The 16,520-nt window shown below is 45.2% G+C and overlaps 1 protein-coding gene across 8 annotated transcripts in view; it reads left to right on the top strand.

Moving 5' to 3' along the window:
* LOC135401013 (golgin subfamily A member 6-like protein 1) overlaps nt 1–16,520 on the top strand; it is a 29,256-nt gene that overhangs the window by 8,332 nt on the left and 4,404 nt on the right. For 3 of the 8 annotated variants that reach the window (XM_064633108.1, XM_064633106.1, XM_064633103.1), the window contains exons 4-15: nt 1,039–1,224; nt 2,299–2,510; nt 5,736–5,766; nt 5,875–5,958; nt 9,893–10,036; nt 10,351–10,494; nt 10,760–10,903; nt 11,164–11,307; nt 11,568–11,711; nt 11,969–12,112; nt 14,669–14,842; nt 14,993–15,058. In XM_064633108.1, the coding sequence (XP_064489178.1) occupies nt 1,039–1,224; nt 2,299–2,510; nt 5,736–5,766; nt 5,875–5,958; nt 9,893–10,036; nt 10,351–10,494; nt 10,760–10,903; nt 11,164–11,307; nt 11,568–11,711; nt 11,969–12,112; nt 14,669–14,842; nt 14,993–15,058 (1,617 nt within the window). The remainder of the gene's footprint in view (nt 1–1,038; nt 1,225–2,298; nt 2,511–5,735; nt 5,767–5,874; nt 5,959–9,892; nt 10,037–10,350; nt 10,495–10,759; nt 10,904–11,163; nt 11,308–11,567; nt 11,712–11,968; nt 12,113–14,668; nt 14,843–14,992; nt 15,059–16,520) is intronic. The other 5 variants (XM_064633105.1, XM_064633104.1, XM_064633110.1 and 2 more) reach the window with 3 other exon arrangements.

Below are 16,520 nucleotides of genomic sequence, written 5' to 3'. Positions count from 1 at the left end.
GGTAGTTACAGAGCATAGAACGCTCATAATAATACCTAAAACCCAAGTCGGCGAATATGGGGGGTGTCAATACGTGAGCCGCCATGATAGATACGGTAGGCCTAGCGTGTTACGAACGGTGTCTCCTACGAGTTCCGTGCGCTGTTCCTTAACATCGCAGCACATGGTATAAACCGTGAGATACTCGTCCCTAACGGAATAAGACGCAATTCGAGCGCACACGTGAGAGCAGACACAAACAAACACACTTCGCACACTGCATGGCACACGGGGCCCAGCGGAAGCAAGCACGACTTGGATTGGATTGGATACCATGGCGCGGAATGCGCCTGCCTGGTCTTCACGCGTGGAAAAGCTGTGGTCGAATCCATAATATAGGTCATGGCGGCTCCTGGACTTGGACAGTGGGGTGAGGCCTCGGCTCCGTACAACTCCTTTGCTCTCCCCCATTACTCTCTCTCCCACCTTTTCTTCTACCCTCTCACCTTATGATTTCTACGTTAGTGAGATGCTGGCCTAAGCGATTTGAACAGAACCTGCAGAGAGTGGATCCCCCCCCCCCCTGAAAGAAAGAGGGCGACCACAACAACATCATTTTATAATTTAGTTATACAAATTGCATTGTGTTCCGTAGCAACGAGGACGATGGCTCCGTGTTCTCTTTATGGAAGAAAGTACAAGCTAAAAAAAGTCAATCAACGCTACTGTAAGAGTTGGGAGATCAAGTGGACCATGTAGAAGGACACGTAGAACCATCTTGAAAGTCTCAGAAGCCACAGAGATGCAGGCAGGACAAAAGTTGACACACGCAACATTTCGTACAGACCGGGCACGTGGAAGGACGTGCTCAAAACAACAAAAGATCGTGGCGACAGCTGTGCGTGAAGGTACCTCCAGTGCACCATATGGGGTTGCAAGGAAGTTCGCCGTATATTATCGTATTTTCCAAATTTTCCTTGTCTTGTCGTTATCATCGCGAGATTTTCTAGCACTTTAACTAGCCAAGGTAAACAAAGCACGAAGGAATTTTATCTGTAGGAGAACGCGCTGCGCAACAATGAGCGACTTCAGGAGTTGGAGTCACAGCTACACGGGCTTCGGTCAGGAGAGCAACAGGACACTGGACAGCAAAATCGGGTCATAGCCCAGTTGGAGGATAAGCTAAGGGACAGTGAAGAACTGGTACGCCTGCTTCAGGAACACGTGGAAGCTGCTTCTGCACAGGTATGTCTGTATGTATGCTTCTGCACAGGTCTGCGTGTCACATTGCACTGAATACATTGCACATGCGGAGCGTATGTATTTTCGTTGGGTCGTTACTGTGTTATCACCACGTTGGCCCGTAGATATGGGGGCATGACCCGTCTTGGGCAAACTTGGTAAGGAGCCGTGGCGAGATATGCCCCAAAGCTTTTGTGGAAAATCCCAGGGAAAACGGCTGCACATTACGGTTCTTCCTGGACGAGTGCAATGACGACGACGATTCTGTGACACTATAATAATGGCAATGTGTACATTACACGTAAGGTTTGCCTGCTCTCTGCAATACACCTGAACTGATATCTGCCTATTGGCAGTATACAAGGGTGGTGGCCTTCTTATCCACGTCTGGGACTTTCACCGTCTTAAAAATCGACAAACTCAAGGATGCCGTCCTCAAACATGCAGTAGACCGTGGGGCTACTTTTCAAGGGCGCCGAGCTTCTAATTCAGAAATGGGAGACTCGCAATTGTTTCTCACTCTTTCGTGGCGCCAGTTGCGCAGGAAAGTTTTAGAAGCTACCTCGTATAGGTTGTTCCAGTTATATCTCCGCGCTAAATAATTCGCGAACGCGAGCACCAATAGAAGAACTTTCTTTTTACAAGTATCTGTCCGATACCACCTACAAGGTGCGCACCGTGTGAATGAGTGTGAGGCGCTCATTATTTAAATAAAAATTCGAATGAGTTTCGTGAAAAACAATTTCTAAAGCCGTCGGCGTTAAAATGGGTATTACCCCTTTTAGGACCTTTAATGAAACTTTCGTTTCTGAAGTCTTTCTTAATGAAGTCTTTCGTTTGAAAGTCATCTTCGTAGCTAAACATACAAATAACATATTAAGATCTCCTTCAGCACCCGAAACGCCGTTCTTTTGTTGTACACGACAATAGAGGTGACAGCTGAGTCATCAACGCTTACTTGTCTAAGTGTATATTTCAACCACACATTTTTTTTTTTCTTCTTGTTTGGAGTTCGTTGTTTTCCTTTCAACGGCAGGCTCCTTGCTGTCCAACATCAAATGAAGTAATGACTTTCAGAAACGTCAATGCGTGGAAAACAACGTGGAAGAGACAGAGCCAAAACTCATTTACAACCAGTTCACCCAGGAAGACGCACGCCAGTACATGGAAGAGGCGTCCAGGTACCTCGAACTCTACACAAATTTAAAGGGCGAATATGAGGAACTGCAGAAGACTTTCGAGAACCGAGAAATGGAGTTCTGTGAGATGATGTCTGCACAGCAAATGTTGTAAGTACATTGCGCAAGAAATGCTGTCAAAAATATTATCGCTGCGATATCAACCTATAGGGGGCAACATCGCCACCTTTCTAGTGTGGATAACGCGCCGGCCGAGATTCGTAGTTTACATATTTTTTCATATTTTTCATATTTTATTCCTCAACATTCTTACAAATATTCTACTAACCCTAAGGGCTTGTTGGTCACGCCAGTCAGCGACAATAAACTATATAGGAACTTATTTCAATCAACATGTACACAAGCAATCGCTACATCGTCGTTACAGTCGTTACGAGCTAACGAGTGGCGGGTAATTCAAAAAGGCGGGCGGGAAATTCAAAAAGATGGCACGTCACACATTGCCTATGACGTATACCACGCCCTTCACGTATCGCACGAAGAGCGTTGTGCGCGTGTTTTATCACGTGCCCTTCTCGCAGACTTGTACGTATTTGGAGTATTGTATTTAAAATACTGTATTTTAAATACAGTTTGCGGTATTTTGGTACTCTACTCAATACTTTTTGTTTTGTGTATTTGTACTCTATTTAAAATACATTTTATGGTATTTTCTACTCAATACTCTAATTGCATATCTTGGATCTCCCTCTCAAACTTTGTGTGTCTCGCCTTTCCATTATCTTGCTTGTTCAGTGGAAATTCCCTGAATTCCTCGGACTTGACCCGGACATTGGCCCTTCTAGGAAGTCTCCATTTAGAGATCTTGCCCCGTATGTACTAATCCTGGGCGGGTGAGAGTTCTATTATGTGTGCCCTGACGTGGTAACGCCGAATTCTGACCTCGCCGAGCAGGGACTTGCTAGAAGTTTGATTTGTTCTGGGTCACATATACTTAGTGGAGTTATATGATATCTTTGTCATCTTTTGGGGACTTGTGTTTAAATGACTCCTATCACACAGGGACGGCTTGCATAGTACGCGGGTTTTAGGTGATTCATGTCACATTGCGGCGACTCGGCGGATTGACCAGTGACTGGTGACTGTTTGCGTTCAAGGATAAATATGTAGTATCTTAATTGTATTTCAAATACTTTTTAAAGTATTTCGTACTCTATCTTAATTACTTTAATTTCCATGTATTTATACTCTATCTTAATTACATTCTAACGTCAGTATTTATTATCTTATCTTAAATACATTTTTGAGTATCTTGTACATGTCTGCCTTCTCGACAGGTGCCCCGCCCCTCGTTAGCTCGTAACGCATGCAAGCGATTAAGCCCCCTGCCACAAACTGCAATAACCCGCCACCTGTGACAAACTTGTGTAAAGAGAAACTTATTACTTGCTACGAAATAGTTCAGAACGTATGAAATAACTTGTTTGAAACTGTCTTTTTAGACTTGTTTAATTGTTTGAATTAATTAATTGTTAATTAATTAATTAATTAATTGTTTGTGGAATTGTTTAATGTTTGAAAACTCGTCTGGGATTGGAAGTTATTAAGTCCTTTGGGATGGTTTTAAATGAACATAAAATTTTCTTTGATATTTACCATATTTGGTGTGTATTCGGGATTCTATATACAGTGGTAAAGAAGTACTTAGTGATGTTTTGCGCACTACTACATTTTTGTACTCTGAACTATAATAGTGTCGCTTAATTACCGTAAAACGGAAGACGTTATAAAAAGAGATAGAAGATATTAAAACTTGTAGATATACCTGGTGCAACGTACAGAATATTTCGAAGAATGCCAGAAATTATTTCATCAATCCTGGCCTTCGAAGCCTCTGAAACATTTCCATAGAAAGTTATGCCGTATAATGTAAAACACTTTCACCCAGTGATGTATAAACCATTTTCCTAATGTAAGGTGATACCCACTGTCTCATTCTATGCAGATACAATCAGACTACAATAAGCTTTTTACAAATGTATAGAACATGTGAAGACCAGGTGTGAAACTGATCGAAAATGATACCCAAATATTTCATGATTGGAGAAAGTTCTAATGGTACACACCCGCATTGCTTACATGTGTCCTCACGCAGATATATCGGAGTTTCAGTTATCTGTTTTTGAGGGCTTCTAAAGCACATAACTTGTGTTTCCTTTGGATTAACAAATATTCACTTGTGTTCACAAATATTAACAATATCACTTGTGCCGCGATGGTACGATGCTGTTCGGTTCCCCAATGTTCCACCTACTGCACTGAACGCAGAAAATAAACGTGTAAAAGCAGTCGACGCGACGAAGCTACCCACACTACGGTAGTTCATCGTTTCTCCGCAGCGTGCCGACACCGTTCGATCTCGGAGCTAATGGGGTTCCGGGTTTAATTCGTTTGGCATATTCGGAGGGTATTTTTCGTAGTTTACTTGTTTTCCGAGAATTCTGAGTTTTTTGTCGTTTACTTTCTGTAACTGAGTTAATATTCGAAATTGAGGCGGGCGTGACACGACGGGAGACACAGCGACAGCGACGAGTGTGTCGCCACACAAAAAGGGTGAGAAGTTTCCTCCAAAAAGCACTTTTTGTTAAATGCTGCAGAACTTGCAAGTAAAGACATTTGCATCTCGATCATCTCGCCTTTTCACCAAATCATGATATTCTTTGAAATACACGCAAGGCGGCATCTTACTGCCTACTTTACAACATCTAGCTGCCCCTTCGAGAAGACAGCTTGCACATTAAGGGGGAGGCGATTCACAGAAAAAGGGGAAAGGAAAAGCCTGAGCGCTGGGCGTTTTCCAAGTTGACGTGGGGAATGACCGAAATGAGCTCAAAATACCCTCATGTCGAGTAGAGCTAGCAAATAGTGAATCTTATTATGCGACTGCAATGTCAAGCTGCGTCTGGGTAAGGATGAATCGAGTTCACTGCGTTACGTGGATGCTTCGCGCATGGTTAAATAAAAGACTGCAGTGTGGAAAAGAACCTGACTGGAACTTAATGATTTGTTAAGAAGGTTCCTTTCCTTTTGTACCGAGATTGCCTAGCATTGCGGAGTAGCAGTCCGTCCGACGGGAAATGGTGCAACTCCAAGAAAAAATAAAATGAAAATGGACAATTTTCGACCTTTGGGGACTAAATCCGGGGAAGATTTCTCGGGGAAGTATCTCTCTACTCACAGGGTCAGCAGGGGAGGTGCGTAGTCGTTCCTGAAGTGTAGTACATGACGTGTTATTTCGCCCCTGGCCTTGCATCTACGGCACCAATTTCTGCTGGCTCGTTTTGACTAACACTGTGATAAACGTTCTAATTTCAGGGAAAATGCCGATAACAAAATAGCAAACATGGTAAGTGAAATGCAATTGTGGCCAACTACAACAAAGAAATGTAGCCGATACCCAACTGGTTCAAAGATAAAGGAGGGAGCTTTCACAAAGAGCAGGCAACTGTCTCAGGTGGCAGCAAAAGAAACTATTCTGGTACTTCGCTGTTGGACGCCTACTGCACAAGTGGAGCTGGTCAGGAGAGTACAGCACGGGGTGCGGTCTTTAGTCTAGGTCTAGTTTAGTCTAGCCTAGTCTAGGTGGTCTTTGGGGCTGTACAGAGCATCAGCAGAGAGCGAACTGGAGTGTCGCTGGAACTGCCTCCTGAACGTGAACTACGAGATGTAACACGTGGTTCACAACGGTGAAGTGCCGTGCAGAGAGCTTCATTTGGTTCAGGTCGTTCGCGGTAATGGAGCAGGGTTTGCAAAAATTTCACATCCTATCCCGATATGAGAGTTAGAAGAAGGCCACTTTCCTGACCTGCAGTACATTTGGGAGAACTGTGGACACTTTGAAATGCTTCTAAACAAATTGCCTTTATCTAGTACGTCGCCAGCACAACATCGCAGAGGGCATTGTAAGTAACCTCGCTGCCATCCCTTTCGTCTAAGCAGGCTGCACGTGTGCTACACTGTCTCTCACTCCTTCTTGCTGTCCACTCCCCACGCTTGTGCACGGCGAACAGCCGGGGTTCATCTAGAATGCTAGCGCGAAATGAAAGAGAGAAGCACAACAACGCCTTGCATATAACACATGAGAACGATCACGAGAGCATATACAGACTCGGACGGCCAGCACAGAAGGAGCGTTCGACTTCAAGTCAAGTGATATATTTTGAGACCCACCCCACCAGTTGCAGCTCTCTCCTCACCACCGCGTGGAGAAACGATTTCCCTTACAGAAAGGGACATGTCATGTGTACATAAACTCGCTTGCATATCAGCTAGCTGAAGCTAGTTGTTGTCCAACCGTCCGTCAGTAGATTGCGCAGAAATCTACCGGGGGGGGGGGGACATGTTTATGTACACATGGCTATAGGTATATGCATTGGTAGCCAAGCTGTCTTGGGTAATCTAAAACATTTCAGGGGGGGCTGCGAAAAGCCAGGGGCGAGTGTACCCCACCCCCCCAGAGGGGTGCGTAGGGAATTCCCTGCTGTCTATCTCTGTCAGGGGCGTTCCGGTGCAGAAACAGTACAACCCCCCCCCCCCGAAAATGTACCTTATATGCATTTGGGAGAGGGAAACAGTGAAATTCTCCACCCCCACGCAGTCTTCACAGAACAACTCGCGAAATAGTTTTCTGGCTACGCCACTGGTCTCTCTGTGTATACCCTCTTGCGTTATTATACTGTGTTTTGAACGTAACCGACACGCTCGAGATATGCTCTCTCTACTTGTCATTGAAAAAAGTGTACGTTCGCTACCTGTTAAAAGAGCATGGAAGGGATCGGAAAACAATGTCGAAGGAAGAGTGCAGCTGGTATCAGTGCAAAAGGGACTACCTCCATAGGTAGTTCGCCTGCTTGATGACAATACACACTTTGATGCCAATACATCAAAGGAAATGGAAGATAGCTTTTTGGGCTTCGGTTCTGGAGAGCGTTTCCTTTTTTTTTTTTACTTTTCTATGTTTACTTCTGTAAGCGTTGCGTGTGTAGAGGAGATGAATACTGACCGGCAGTGATACAATGTCCCAGCGGGCAGATGTTCGTGGTGTCACGCTAGGACGGTGCCGGTAGAACTGAAGCGCCAGCGCGGCAGCGCGTGGCAGCTAGGTCACATCGTCGTCGTCCACGGGCCGCCACATCACTCCCCCCCCCCATCAGACGGGGAGCTGCGCTTGCGGTTGAGGCTCGCGTCGATACCAAGACGGGAGGAATGATGACGACACGTGGACGGGGGACAGCTTGGCATACGGCTTGAGTTCGTGGCAGCGGGCGCGGCAGAACAGCCGGCGTGGACGTTCGTTGGCGACGTTGCGCGCTGTGCGTCGTGCTGCTGTGCCAGTGGTCATCTCGCGTCATGTCAGGTGGTAGCAGGACGATGGGGGCAGCGTGAGGCATTTCCGCGAGCGTCTTCCGGGAAGCGTTGCCGAGCTGACGCATGTGCGGCGTCAGGGCTTAAGGACAGCGATGTACCGAGACCGGTAGAGGAGCGTGTTGCTCATTGAACGGTAGCTGGTGATGCCCAGGGGTGCCATCGCGGAGTACGTGGAGGCCTGGAAAAGAGTGCGGGACCACGGCGTACCGTGACCGGTACGGGGCGTGGAAGCCGAAGGGTGCCGGGTCAGAAGGAGCGAGCGTAGCCTCCTATTACGAGCCCCGGTGGAGAGAGGTACTCGGCGGACGCACGATAGGCGGGCCCTAGAACCATCGTCTGCTTCTTGAGCAGGTGTGCGGATGTTGCTGCCCGATGACAGTGGCCGTTGTGAAATTTGGGATGGTAGAAAGCCGAATTGTACACCGGACTGAGGTGTATATTCGTTGTCCGTGTCACCAAATGCAGAGGAGATGAGTCTTCCTCTACACAAGTCCTGACCGGCGGTGATAGAATGTCCCAGACGTGCATTGTCTATTTTGAAAAGTCTACGAAACAAAATAAAAAAAAATACTGAAGTGAGACAATTTAAATTGTAAAGGCAGAAAGAAAACGCCAATTTTTTACTAAAAACGTGCGTTTCGTTTTGTGGAGCTCCCATAAGGTGCCACTCCGGACTCGATAAACATCGTTTATTTCATTTATTCCACGAAAAGAAGGTGCCTCAAGGATTATATACGCGAAATTTCAATACTGTTTACAAACACTGTGCATTTCTGTCAATTTTTGAGGATCTGCTGAGCTTACACAAATTTCGATGACGTGAGGAGCGGGTGAGGTAATCATAAACCCACAAATTACAATGATGTCATGTACTGGAGAGGACACTCTTCTCCTAGCAACGACACAGGCGTTTGGGGAGGGTCACGTGAGGCTGACCGTAAGAAGGGAAAATTGAAGAGGTGTCTTCTCCCTCGTTGTGTTTTCTCGAAGGTCGGAGCGGTCGGAGGATATGTCACGAGGGGTCCGCAAACGGAGTGCAAAAAGTGAGCGGAATACGCGAAGGACAACAGCGTTGCCAGATGAGAGTCAGGAGCTCCGTCGGAGCCTAACGTGACGTCACAGTTCTCAAAAATAAAAATTAATTTTATCTAGCTTTCGCGTAACGTAGAGCCAAACTATTTTTCAGGAACGTAAAGTGAGACAAGAAGATTTAAGTAACATAACTTTGGTAGGATTCTGAAGACACGAGATTTAGTCCGTAGTGGCAATTAAAACCATTAGACCCTTAGGTCCTAATGGTCCCACCAAAACCGTTAATCCTATTGGGAATGTCCGAAATTACGGTAGATCTATTGGCCTAATGGTTCCATTAGGATTGACTCGTATGGATTTTTCGATCGGGTGCTTCCGCTGCGCTCCATGTGCCATGCCGTGTGCGAAGTGTGTTTGTTTTGTCTGCTCTCACGTGTGCGCTTGGATTGTGTCTTATTCCGTGAGGAACTAGTATCGTACTGTTTAAGCCTTGTGGTGCGACACGAAATAACGGCGCACGGCACTCGTAGCAGACACCATTCGTAACACGCTAGGCCTAACGTATCGATCATGGCGGCTCACATGTTGAGATGTCCCCTTCACTGACTTGGTTTCTAGTTATTATGAGAGTTCTATGCATCTGCCCAACAGTGACGCTCGCGCCCTTTTTTCTTCTTTTTGCGGTTGTACTTGGCGCCGAGCGTCCCACGTCTAACACACAGCAGTCGATCGGTCGCCTTGCTCCTGTGCTGCAGCAGACGATTTCCGGCAGCTAATAAGCGTGCTCAGATGAGCTGACGTCACAGCACGCCAGAAGAAGCTGAGGGGGGGGGGGGGTCGCCAAAACTGCGCGCATTCTTCTTAACCAATTTTCTCCGGAAATGCGCGCTTCCCAAAAGAAATATGCGTGACCATTCCAGGATGTGATTTGTTTATATGAAGCAGCAACAAATAAAAGAAAGGAAAGTTCGCGATGCGCTCCACGCTTCTTTACAGGGTAAAGCGACATATCGTATTTCGAAACATGAGTGGTCATTAGTGCCATGAGATACCTTGGCAATGCGCTGTTGCAGGAAAGTGAAATTGCCACCAAGGATGAGGTTTTACGCGCACAACAAGAGGATCACGTCAAATTGGTCGCAGAGTACGAGGACTTAAAGCGTCGTTTCCATGCCCTAAAGAGTGAAGTCAGGGAGGAACGTCACAAGCAAGAAATTGTAAGTATCACCTTCGTGTATTCATTATTGTGTACTATAACGCCGAACAGAAGATTTGGCACCATATGTGTAGTCAGATCAACAGTTACTTCTTGTTCTCCCTCGCAGTTAAAGGGAGACGGGACAAATTCGACGGAAAATTCGAAATTCTTACATAGCCACTGCGTAAATAAGTTCGGTAGATTCTTCAGGAAAAAATGTTCGAGGTGCCCTCCACGTTTATTTACAGGGGCAAAGCGATATATCGTATTTCGAAACATGAGTGGACATTGGTGCCATGAGGTACATTGACACGTAGTTATACGTTCTTGCAGGAAAGTGATATTGCCACCAAGGATGAGGTTTTACGCGTACAACAAGAGGAGTACCAGAAATTGATCACAGAGCACGAGGAGCTGAAACGTCATTTCTATGAACTAGAGAATAAAGTCAGGGAGGAACGTCACAAGCAAGAAATTGTAAGTATCACATTTTTGTCTTAACGTCGAAGAGAAGGCCATATATGCGTGGCCACACAGTAGTTACTGCTTGTTTGCTCTCGGAGTTAAAGGGAGACGGAACAATTCCTCAATAAGTTCGGTAGGTTCTTCAGGAAAAAAAAAAAAAAGAGGTTCCTTCCATCATGTTTCTTTACAGGGGCAAAGCGACATATCGTATTTCGAAACATGAGTGGACACTGGTGCCATGAGGTACATTGACACGTAGTTATATACGTTCTTACAGGAAAGTGAAATTGCCACCAAGGATGAGGTTTTACGCGTACAACAAGAGGAGTACCAGAAATTGATCACAGAGCACGATGAGCTGAAGCGTCGTTTCCATGAACTAGAGAATAAAGTCAGGGAGGAACGTCACAAGCAAGAAATTGTAAGTATCACATTTTTGTCTTAACGTCGAAGAGAAGGCCATATATGCGTGGCCACACAGTAGTTACTGCTTGTTTGCTCTCGGAGTTAAAGGGAGACGGAACAATTCCTCAATAAGTTCGGTAGGTTCTTCAGGAAAAAAAAAATGAGGTGCCTTCCATCATGTTTCTTTACAGGGGCAAAGCGACATAGCGTATTTCGAAACATGAATGGACACTGGTGCCATGAGGTACATTGACACGTAGTTATACGTTCTTACAGGAAAGTGAAATTGCCACCAAGGATGAGGTTTTACGCGTACAACAAGAGGAGTACCAGAAATTGATCACAGAGCACGATGAGCTCAAGCGTCGTTTCCATGAACTAGAGAATAAAGTCAGGGAGGAACGTCACAAGCAAGAAATTGTAAGTATCACATTTTTGTCTTAACGTCGAAGAGAAGGCCATATATGCGTGGCCACACAGTAGTTACTGCTTGTTTGCTCTCGGAGTTAAAGGGAGACGGAACAATTCCTCAATAAGTTCGGTAGGTTCTTCAGGAAAAAAAAAATGAGGTGCCTTCCATCATGTTTCTTTACAGGGGCAAAGCGACATAGCGTATTTCGAAACATGAATGGACACTGGTGCCATGAGGTACATTGACACGTAGTTATACGTTCTTACAGGAAAGTGAAATTGCCACCAAGGATGAGGTTTTACGCGTACAACAAGAGGAGTACCAGAAATTGATCACAGAGCACGATGAGCTGAAGCGTCGTTTCCATGAACTAGAGAATAAAGTCAGGGAGGAACGTCACAAGCAAGAAATTGTAAGTATCACATTTTTGTCTTAACGTCGAAGAGAAGGCCATATATGCGTGGCCACACAGTAGTTACTGCTTGTTTGCTCTCGGAGTTAAAGGGAGACGGAACAATTCCTCAATAAGTTCGGTAGGTTGTTCAGAGAAAAATGTTCGAGGTGCCCTCCACGTTTATTTACACGGGCAAAGCGATATATCGTATTCCGAAACATGAGTGGACATTGGTGCCATGAGGTACATTGACACGTAGTTATACGTTCTTGCAGGAAAGTGATATTGCCACCAAGGATGAGGTTTTACGCATACAAGAAGAGGAACACGAGAAATTGATCACAGAGTACGAGGAGCTAAACCGTCGTTTCCATGCCCTAGAGAATGAAGTCAGGGAGGAACGTCACAAGCAAGAAATTGTAAGTATCACGTTCGTGTCTTAACGTCGAACAGAAGGCCTTGTATGCGTGGCCACACAGTAGTTACTTCTTGTTTACTCTCGGAGTTAAAGGGAGGTGGAACAATTCGTCAATAAGTTCGGTAGGTTCTTCAGGAAAAAAAAAATTGTGGTGCCTTCCATCATGTTTCTTTACAGGGGCAAAGCGACATAGCGTATTTCGAAACATGAGTGGACACTGGTGCCATGAGGTACATTGACACGTAGTTATACGTTCTTGCAGGAAAGTGAAATTGCTACCAAGGATGAGGTTTTACGCGTACAACAAGAGGAGCACCAGAAATTAATCACAAAGTACGAGGTCAGAAATCAGAAACAAAGTTGAGTCGAGGACTCGTTAGTTGTCAAAAGAGAGGGGAAGTTTGTATTGAAACCGAAACTCCTGAAAGCTCCCTCTTCGGTCTTTTGTATACATGGAGGCACAGCCAGAGATGCAAAATTTCCGGTTTCTTTCGGTTTTTTTTTTCTTTGAAAAATGAAAACAAACGTGGTTACAGCGTCTCTTTCCCATTTAAAATGGAGTCGTAGCATTGCCGGCCAAACAACAGCATATAATGAGCTAGAAACTTTAGTAGTGTTCTTCTTCTTCTTCTTCACCTAACTGGATGGTGTCTGGAGCTACGTGGTCTCTCTGGAGTGTTCATCCTTTAGGCATAAATGCAGAGCAGAGCATCCCATGAGACTGCTGTCTACCCAGCGATAGGTAATTAGAACAACCCGCCCACCCCAATCAGAACTGCGACATTATGTGAACGCGATGACGACCGCTTGGAGCGGCAAGACGGAGCTCTAAGTTGGTGGTTATTGGCGGATTAGAGGCATCTAAGGCACTGTTGGCGGGTTGGAACGCCTCAAAGGCACTAGACTTTCTATTTTTGATTTTTTTCTCCTGGAAATTTCGGGCAATTTTTCCGGAGACGAGAAAAGAAACCGAAATTTTTTTTTTTTTTTTTTCAAAATTACCGGGTTTTTTTTCGAGACTTCGCATCTCTAGGCACAGCTAGTCTCGCACGGGCCTTCTTCGTGTGACATGGTATCATCTCCTTCCTTGATTTCGTTGTAAAGTACTCGCCATCGGTAGAGCAGAACCTGCAGAAAGGCGCGCGCGAACAATACCGGTGAGGTGAAGCCCAGTGTTGCTGGACCGTTCTTCCGTGGAGGAGCGCCGACTCGCTCAAAGGAAAATATTCCTTTTCTAATTATCTATGCCAGCTAGGTGAGAAATTGTGTGCACTGATACATCATACGGTATGGATCGATGTCCCACTGCTACTTCAACACGTTTTTGGTGCGGAAATCGAAGAGCGCATTTCTGGGGGCGCGAAAAAGATGGCCTCCAAATCTGCCGTTTTTCCGGGACCATTTCCTTGCACAAAATTGGCTCGACCCTTTTTCGGGGAACAGATGTTGTCACTGACCAGAATTTTTATCTTTCGTAATTAAAAAAGTCCATTAATGAAAATTAATTAAGGCGACACTCCAGGAGATCACTATAGTGCGGCCATAAGGTGGCTCACCTAACCGAGGATATATTGCCAAATTATTGTAATTGAAAAAAAAAGGCATTTCACTACTTAAAAAAAAAAAAACTTCTGATATATGAATGCAACAAAATCACCTCAGTAATTAATAACTTAAAATCTCGGTATTCGCGCGAGCAGATGATTCGAACCACAGAGTGAGTTGCATACGAGAGCTCTCAGCTATTCCCAGTCTCTCTATATACAGTGTGTATGTGGCTTCGTGTTACAAGACGCACCCGATGTCCAATTCATACATGAGTAACATGTCTAAACCTATAGAGGAACCTTTACTCTTTTTTTTTATCTGAAACTACCCAACCTTTTGTCTTCTTTTTCTGTTCCGTACCAATAGATATATATAATTGTGCTATCTTACTTCTCTTGTGCAACGTTAACAAGTTTATTGAAACAGTATTAATACGTCCAAGCTGCACGTGACACATTCGTGTTTGGCAATGAAAGCCTTGTCTTGGATCGCAGGAAAAAAAATAGCCAGAGACGTAGCCTCATAAAGTACCGATCCTGCGCTCTATAGGTACATACGCGGTCTATTTTATGTTAGTTCTACGTATCGTTATGGTATTTGCAGGTCCCAGATGTAGCAAAAGATAACTTTGAAATGTCTATCCTGTGGTATCGAACATATTTGCAGTGCAAATAGTAGCGTACCAAATGTCTCTAGGAGGAAAGCAAAAGCGAGAATATATTCAGCACCAGCCCGACCTTACACTTCTAACTTCTAAGTTGTGCACGTAGAGGTTCATGGATATATGTTTCTGTGTACTCCAGTCATGACTACAGTTCTGTAAGGCTTAATGAACCTTTCAGCAGTATACAAGAATATCTAAGTATTTCTTTGTCTTCTCCCCTAATGCTTTCAGCATAGCGGAGTTCGTAAGTAGAAGTTCTTGACGTGATAATTTTCTTGCGCGAAAGAGTAAAGGAACGATTGTGCTGTGGTACAGCGCGGTCGCTGAAGATATATCGTCCAACAGCAAAGGACACTCATGGAAGCCAGATGTGCTGCTCCCACAGAAGAACTGCAACAGCTGAGGTCACGGCTGGGGCGGCTCGAAAGTCAGATGGGGGACAAAGAGAGAGAAAACGATGTTCTTCGAGGTGAACTACGTGAAATGCAGAAGAAATGCGACGACTCCCTAACACAAACGGTGAGACTCCTACGCGAGAGTTAAACCTAAAACAATTACAAAAATCACGCGGCACTTCATTCATATTATGCGTTTGTGTAGTATGGACGTGTTTGTGTATCAAACGTAGTCGAACGCTACTGAATGTGCTATTTCCGTGCATCTCTGCAGCAACACGCAGAGGCCACGCTAGGTGGGAAGATATCTGAACTTCAAGAGACGTCTGCTAAAAACGGAGTACGAAGCGTTGTCATTATGTTATATGTATAGTAGGCCTGTGCTAATATTCGATTTTTTTTACATACCGAAGCGGATAATCATGTATTCGAATCGATTTCCGAATCGAATACATAATTCGTTTACTGCGTTAGCATCAGAAGTCGTGATTTGAAGGAAAAATGTCGGTATCGATCAGTGGTCAAAACGTGGACAGGGAAGCACGCCGCGTGAGAGAGGAGGAGAGCAGTCGAGAGTTGAGAGTAAGAGAAACTAGGTCACGGAGCGGAAGCCAATGTACGCGCGCCGCGGCGGGTGATGTCACGCAGAGGAGCACGTCTGCGGAAGCGGTCTCGGCGGCGCGTCAGAGACGCGGGCGTGTCTGACTTGAGGGTGTGCAAGGCGCGTATGGACTGAATTCAAGTACACAATGGAAGGTACTCGGTTCACAATGGAGTGTGAACCGAGTACGAGTGCCGCGCCAAAAGGAGACTCATTCTGAGCAAAGGCGACGAGCTGCCGAAACCGAGGAATAACGCAAGCAACGTCAGGCAGCGGATACCGCTGCTGGGCGCCGAAAGCAAGCGAACGAGACGGAGGAAGAGGGAAAGCAGCGTTTCAAAATTACGCCACCGTCTGGCGTGGAAGAAGGCTTGCGCCACTGTTGTGGCTCTGTAGTTAGTCAGTTAGTGATAGTTAGGGGAGGATACTGATAGTGTGTGGGTCGGCTGAATGCTAACCCATTTCCGCCGCATTAATTACATATTTCGTCCTTCTATTTTATTCGGATCGAATCGATTCTCCTTCCAAACCCATATTCGAGCACAGTTTCAAATTCGAACACATTCAAATAACTGAGGAAAAACTCAAATTTCAAAAACTCAAAACTCAAACAACTCAGTTATTCAAATTTCTTTAAATTTTCGTCATTGGAGGCTCATGCGTTTCTGCCTTCCATATTTGTAGCTTGCCTCGGCTAATTCTCGTTATCTATATTCGAACAGTACAGATGGTGCACGCGTAAGGCCGAAAACGGAAAGCGCGCGCTGTTTCATATTCTGATGCGTATATGAATATATCGCTTACACACATGCTGTACGCATATGTTGCATGTAACTGGGGCTAGATTTTGAACTTTTCGCTATCTCGTAACGCTTGCTAAACGCTCGTGCTCCCCGGTTGACGGCCAATGCGCGTGACGGAATGAGCGCGCAAATTTTGAAAAATAGCTATAACGATCGCCATGTGCTGATCAAGATTGAGCCCGGTCCGATTGTACAACTATTCTCTTCGGTTTTGTTTCGGTTTCGGTATTCGCACATGCCTAATGCCTCTTTCCGTTTACAAACAAAAGACGCCATTATTGTGTGGGCAACCACACGAAATGCGAATGTAATTGCAGATAGCTTCAGGTGTTGTCGAATGGTAATTTCTGGCAAACTGTGTCACGTTATTCTCATTATCCCGGACTCTGTGATAATTT

This window comes from Ornithodoros turicata, chromosome 7 (genome assembly GCF_037126465.1).
Source record: "Ornithodoros turicata isolate Travis chromosome 7, ASM3712646v1, whole genome shotgun sequence".
Lineage (NCBI taxonomy): Eukaryota > Metazoa > Arthropoda > Arachnida > Ixodida > Argasidae > Ornithodoros > Ornithodoros turicata.
Note: the sequence above shows the minus strand (reverse complement) of the source record. Positions and strands in the feature narration are given on the sequence as shown.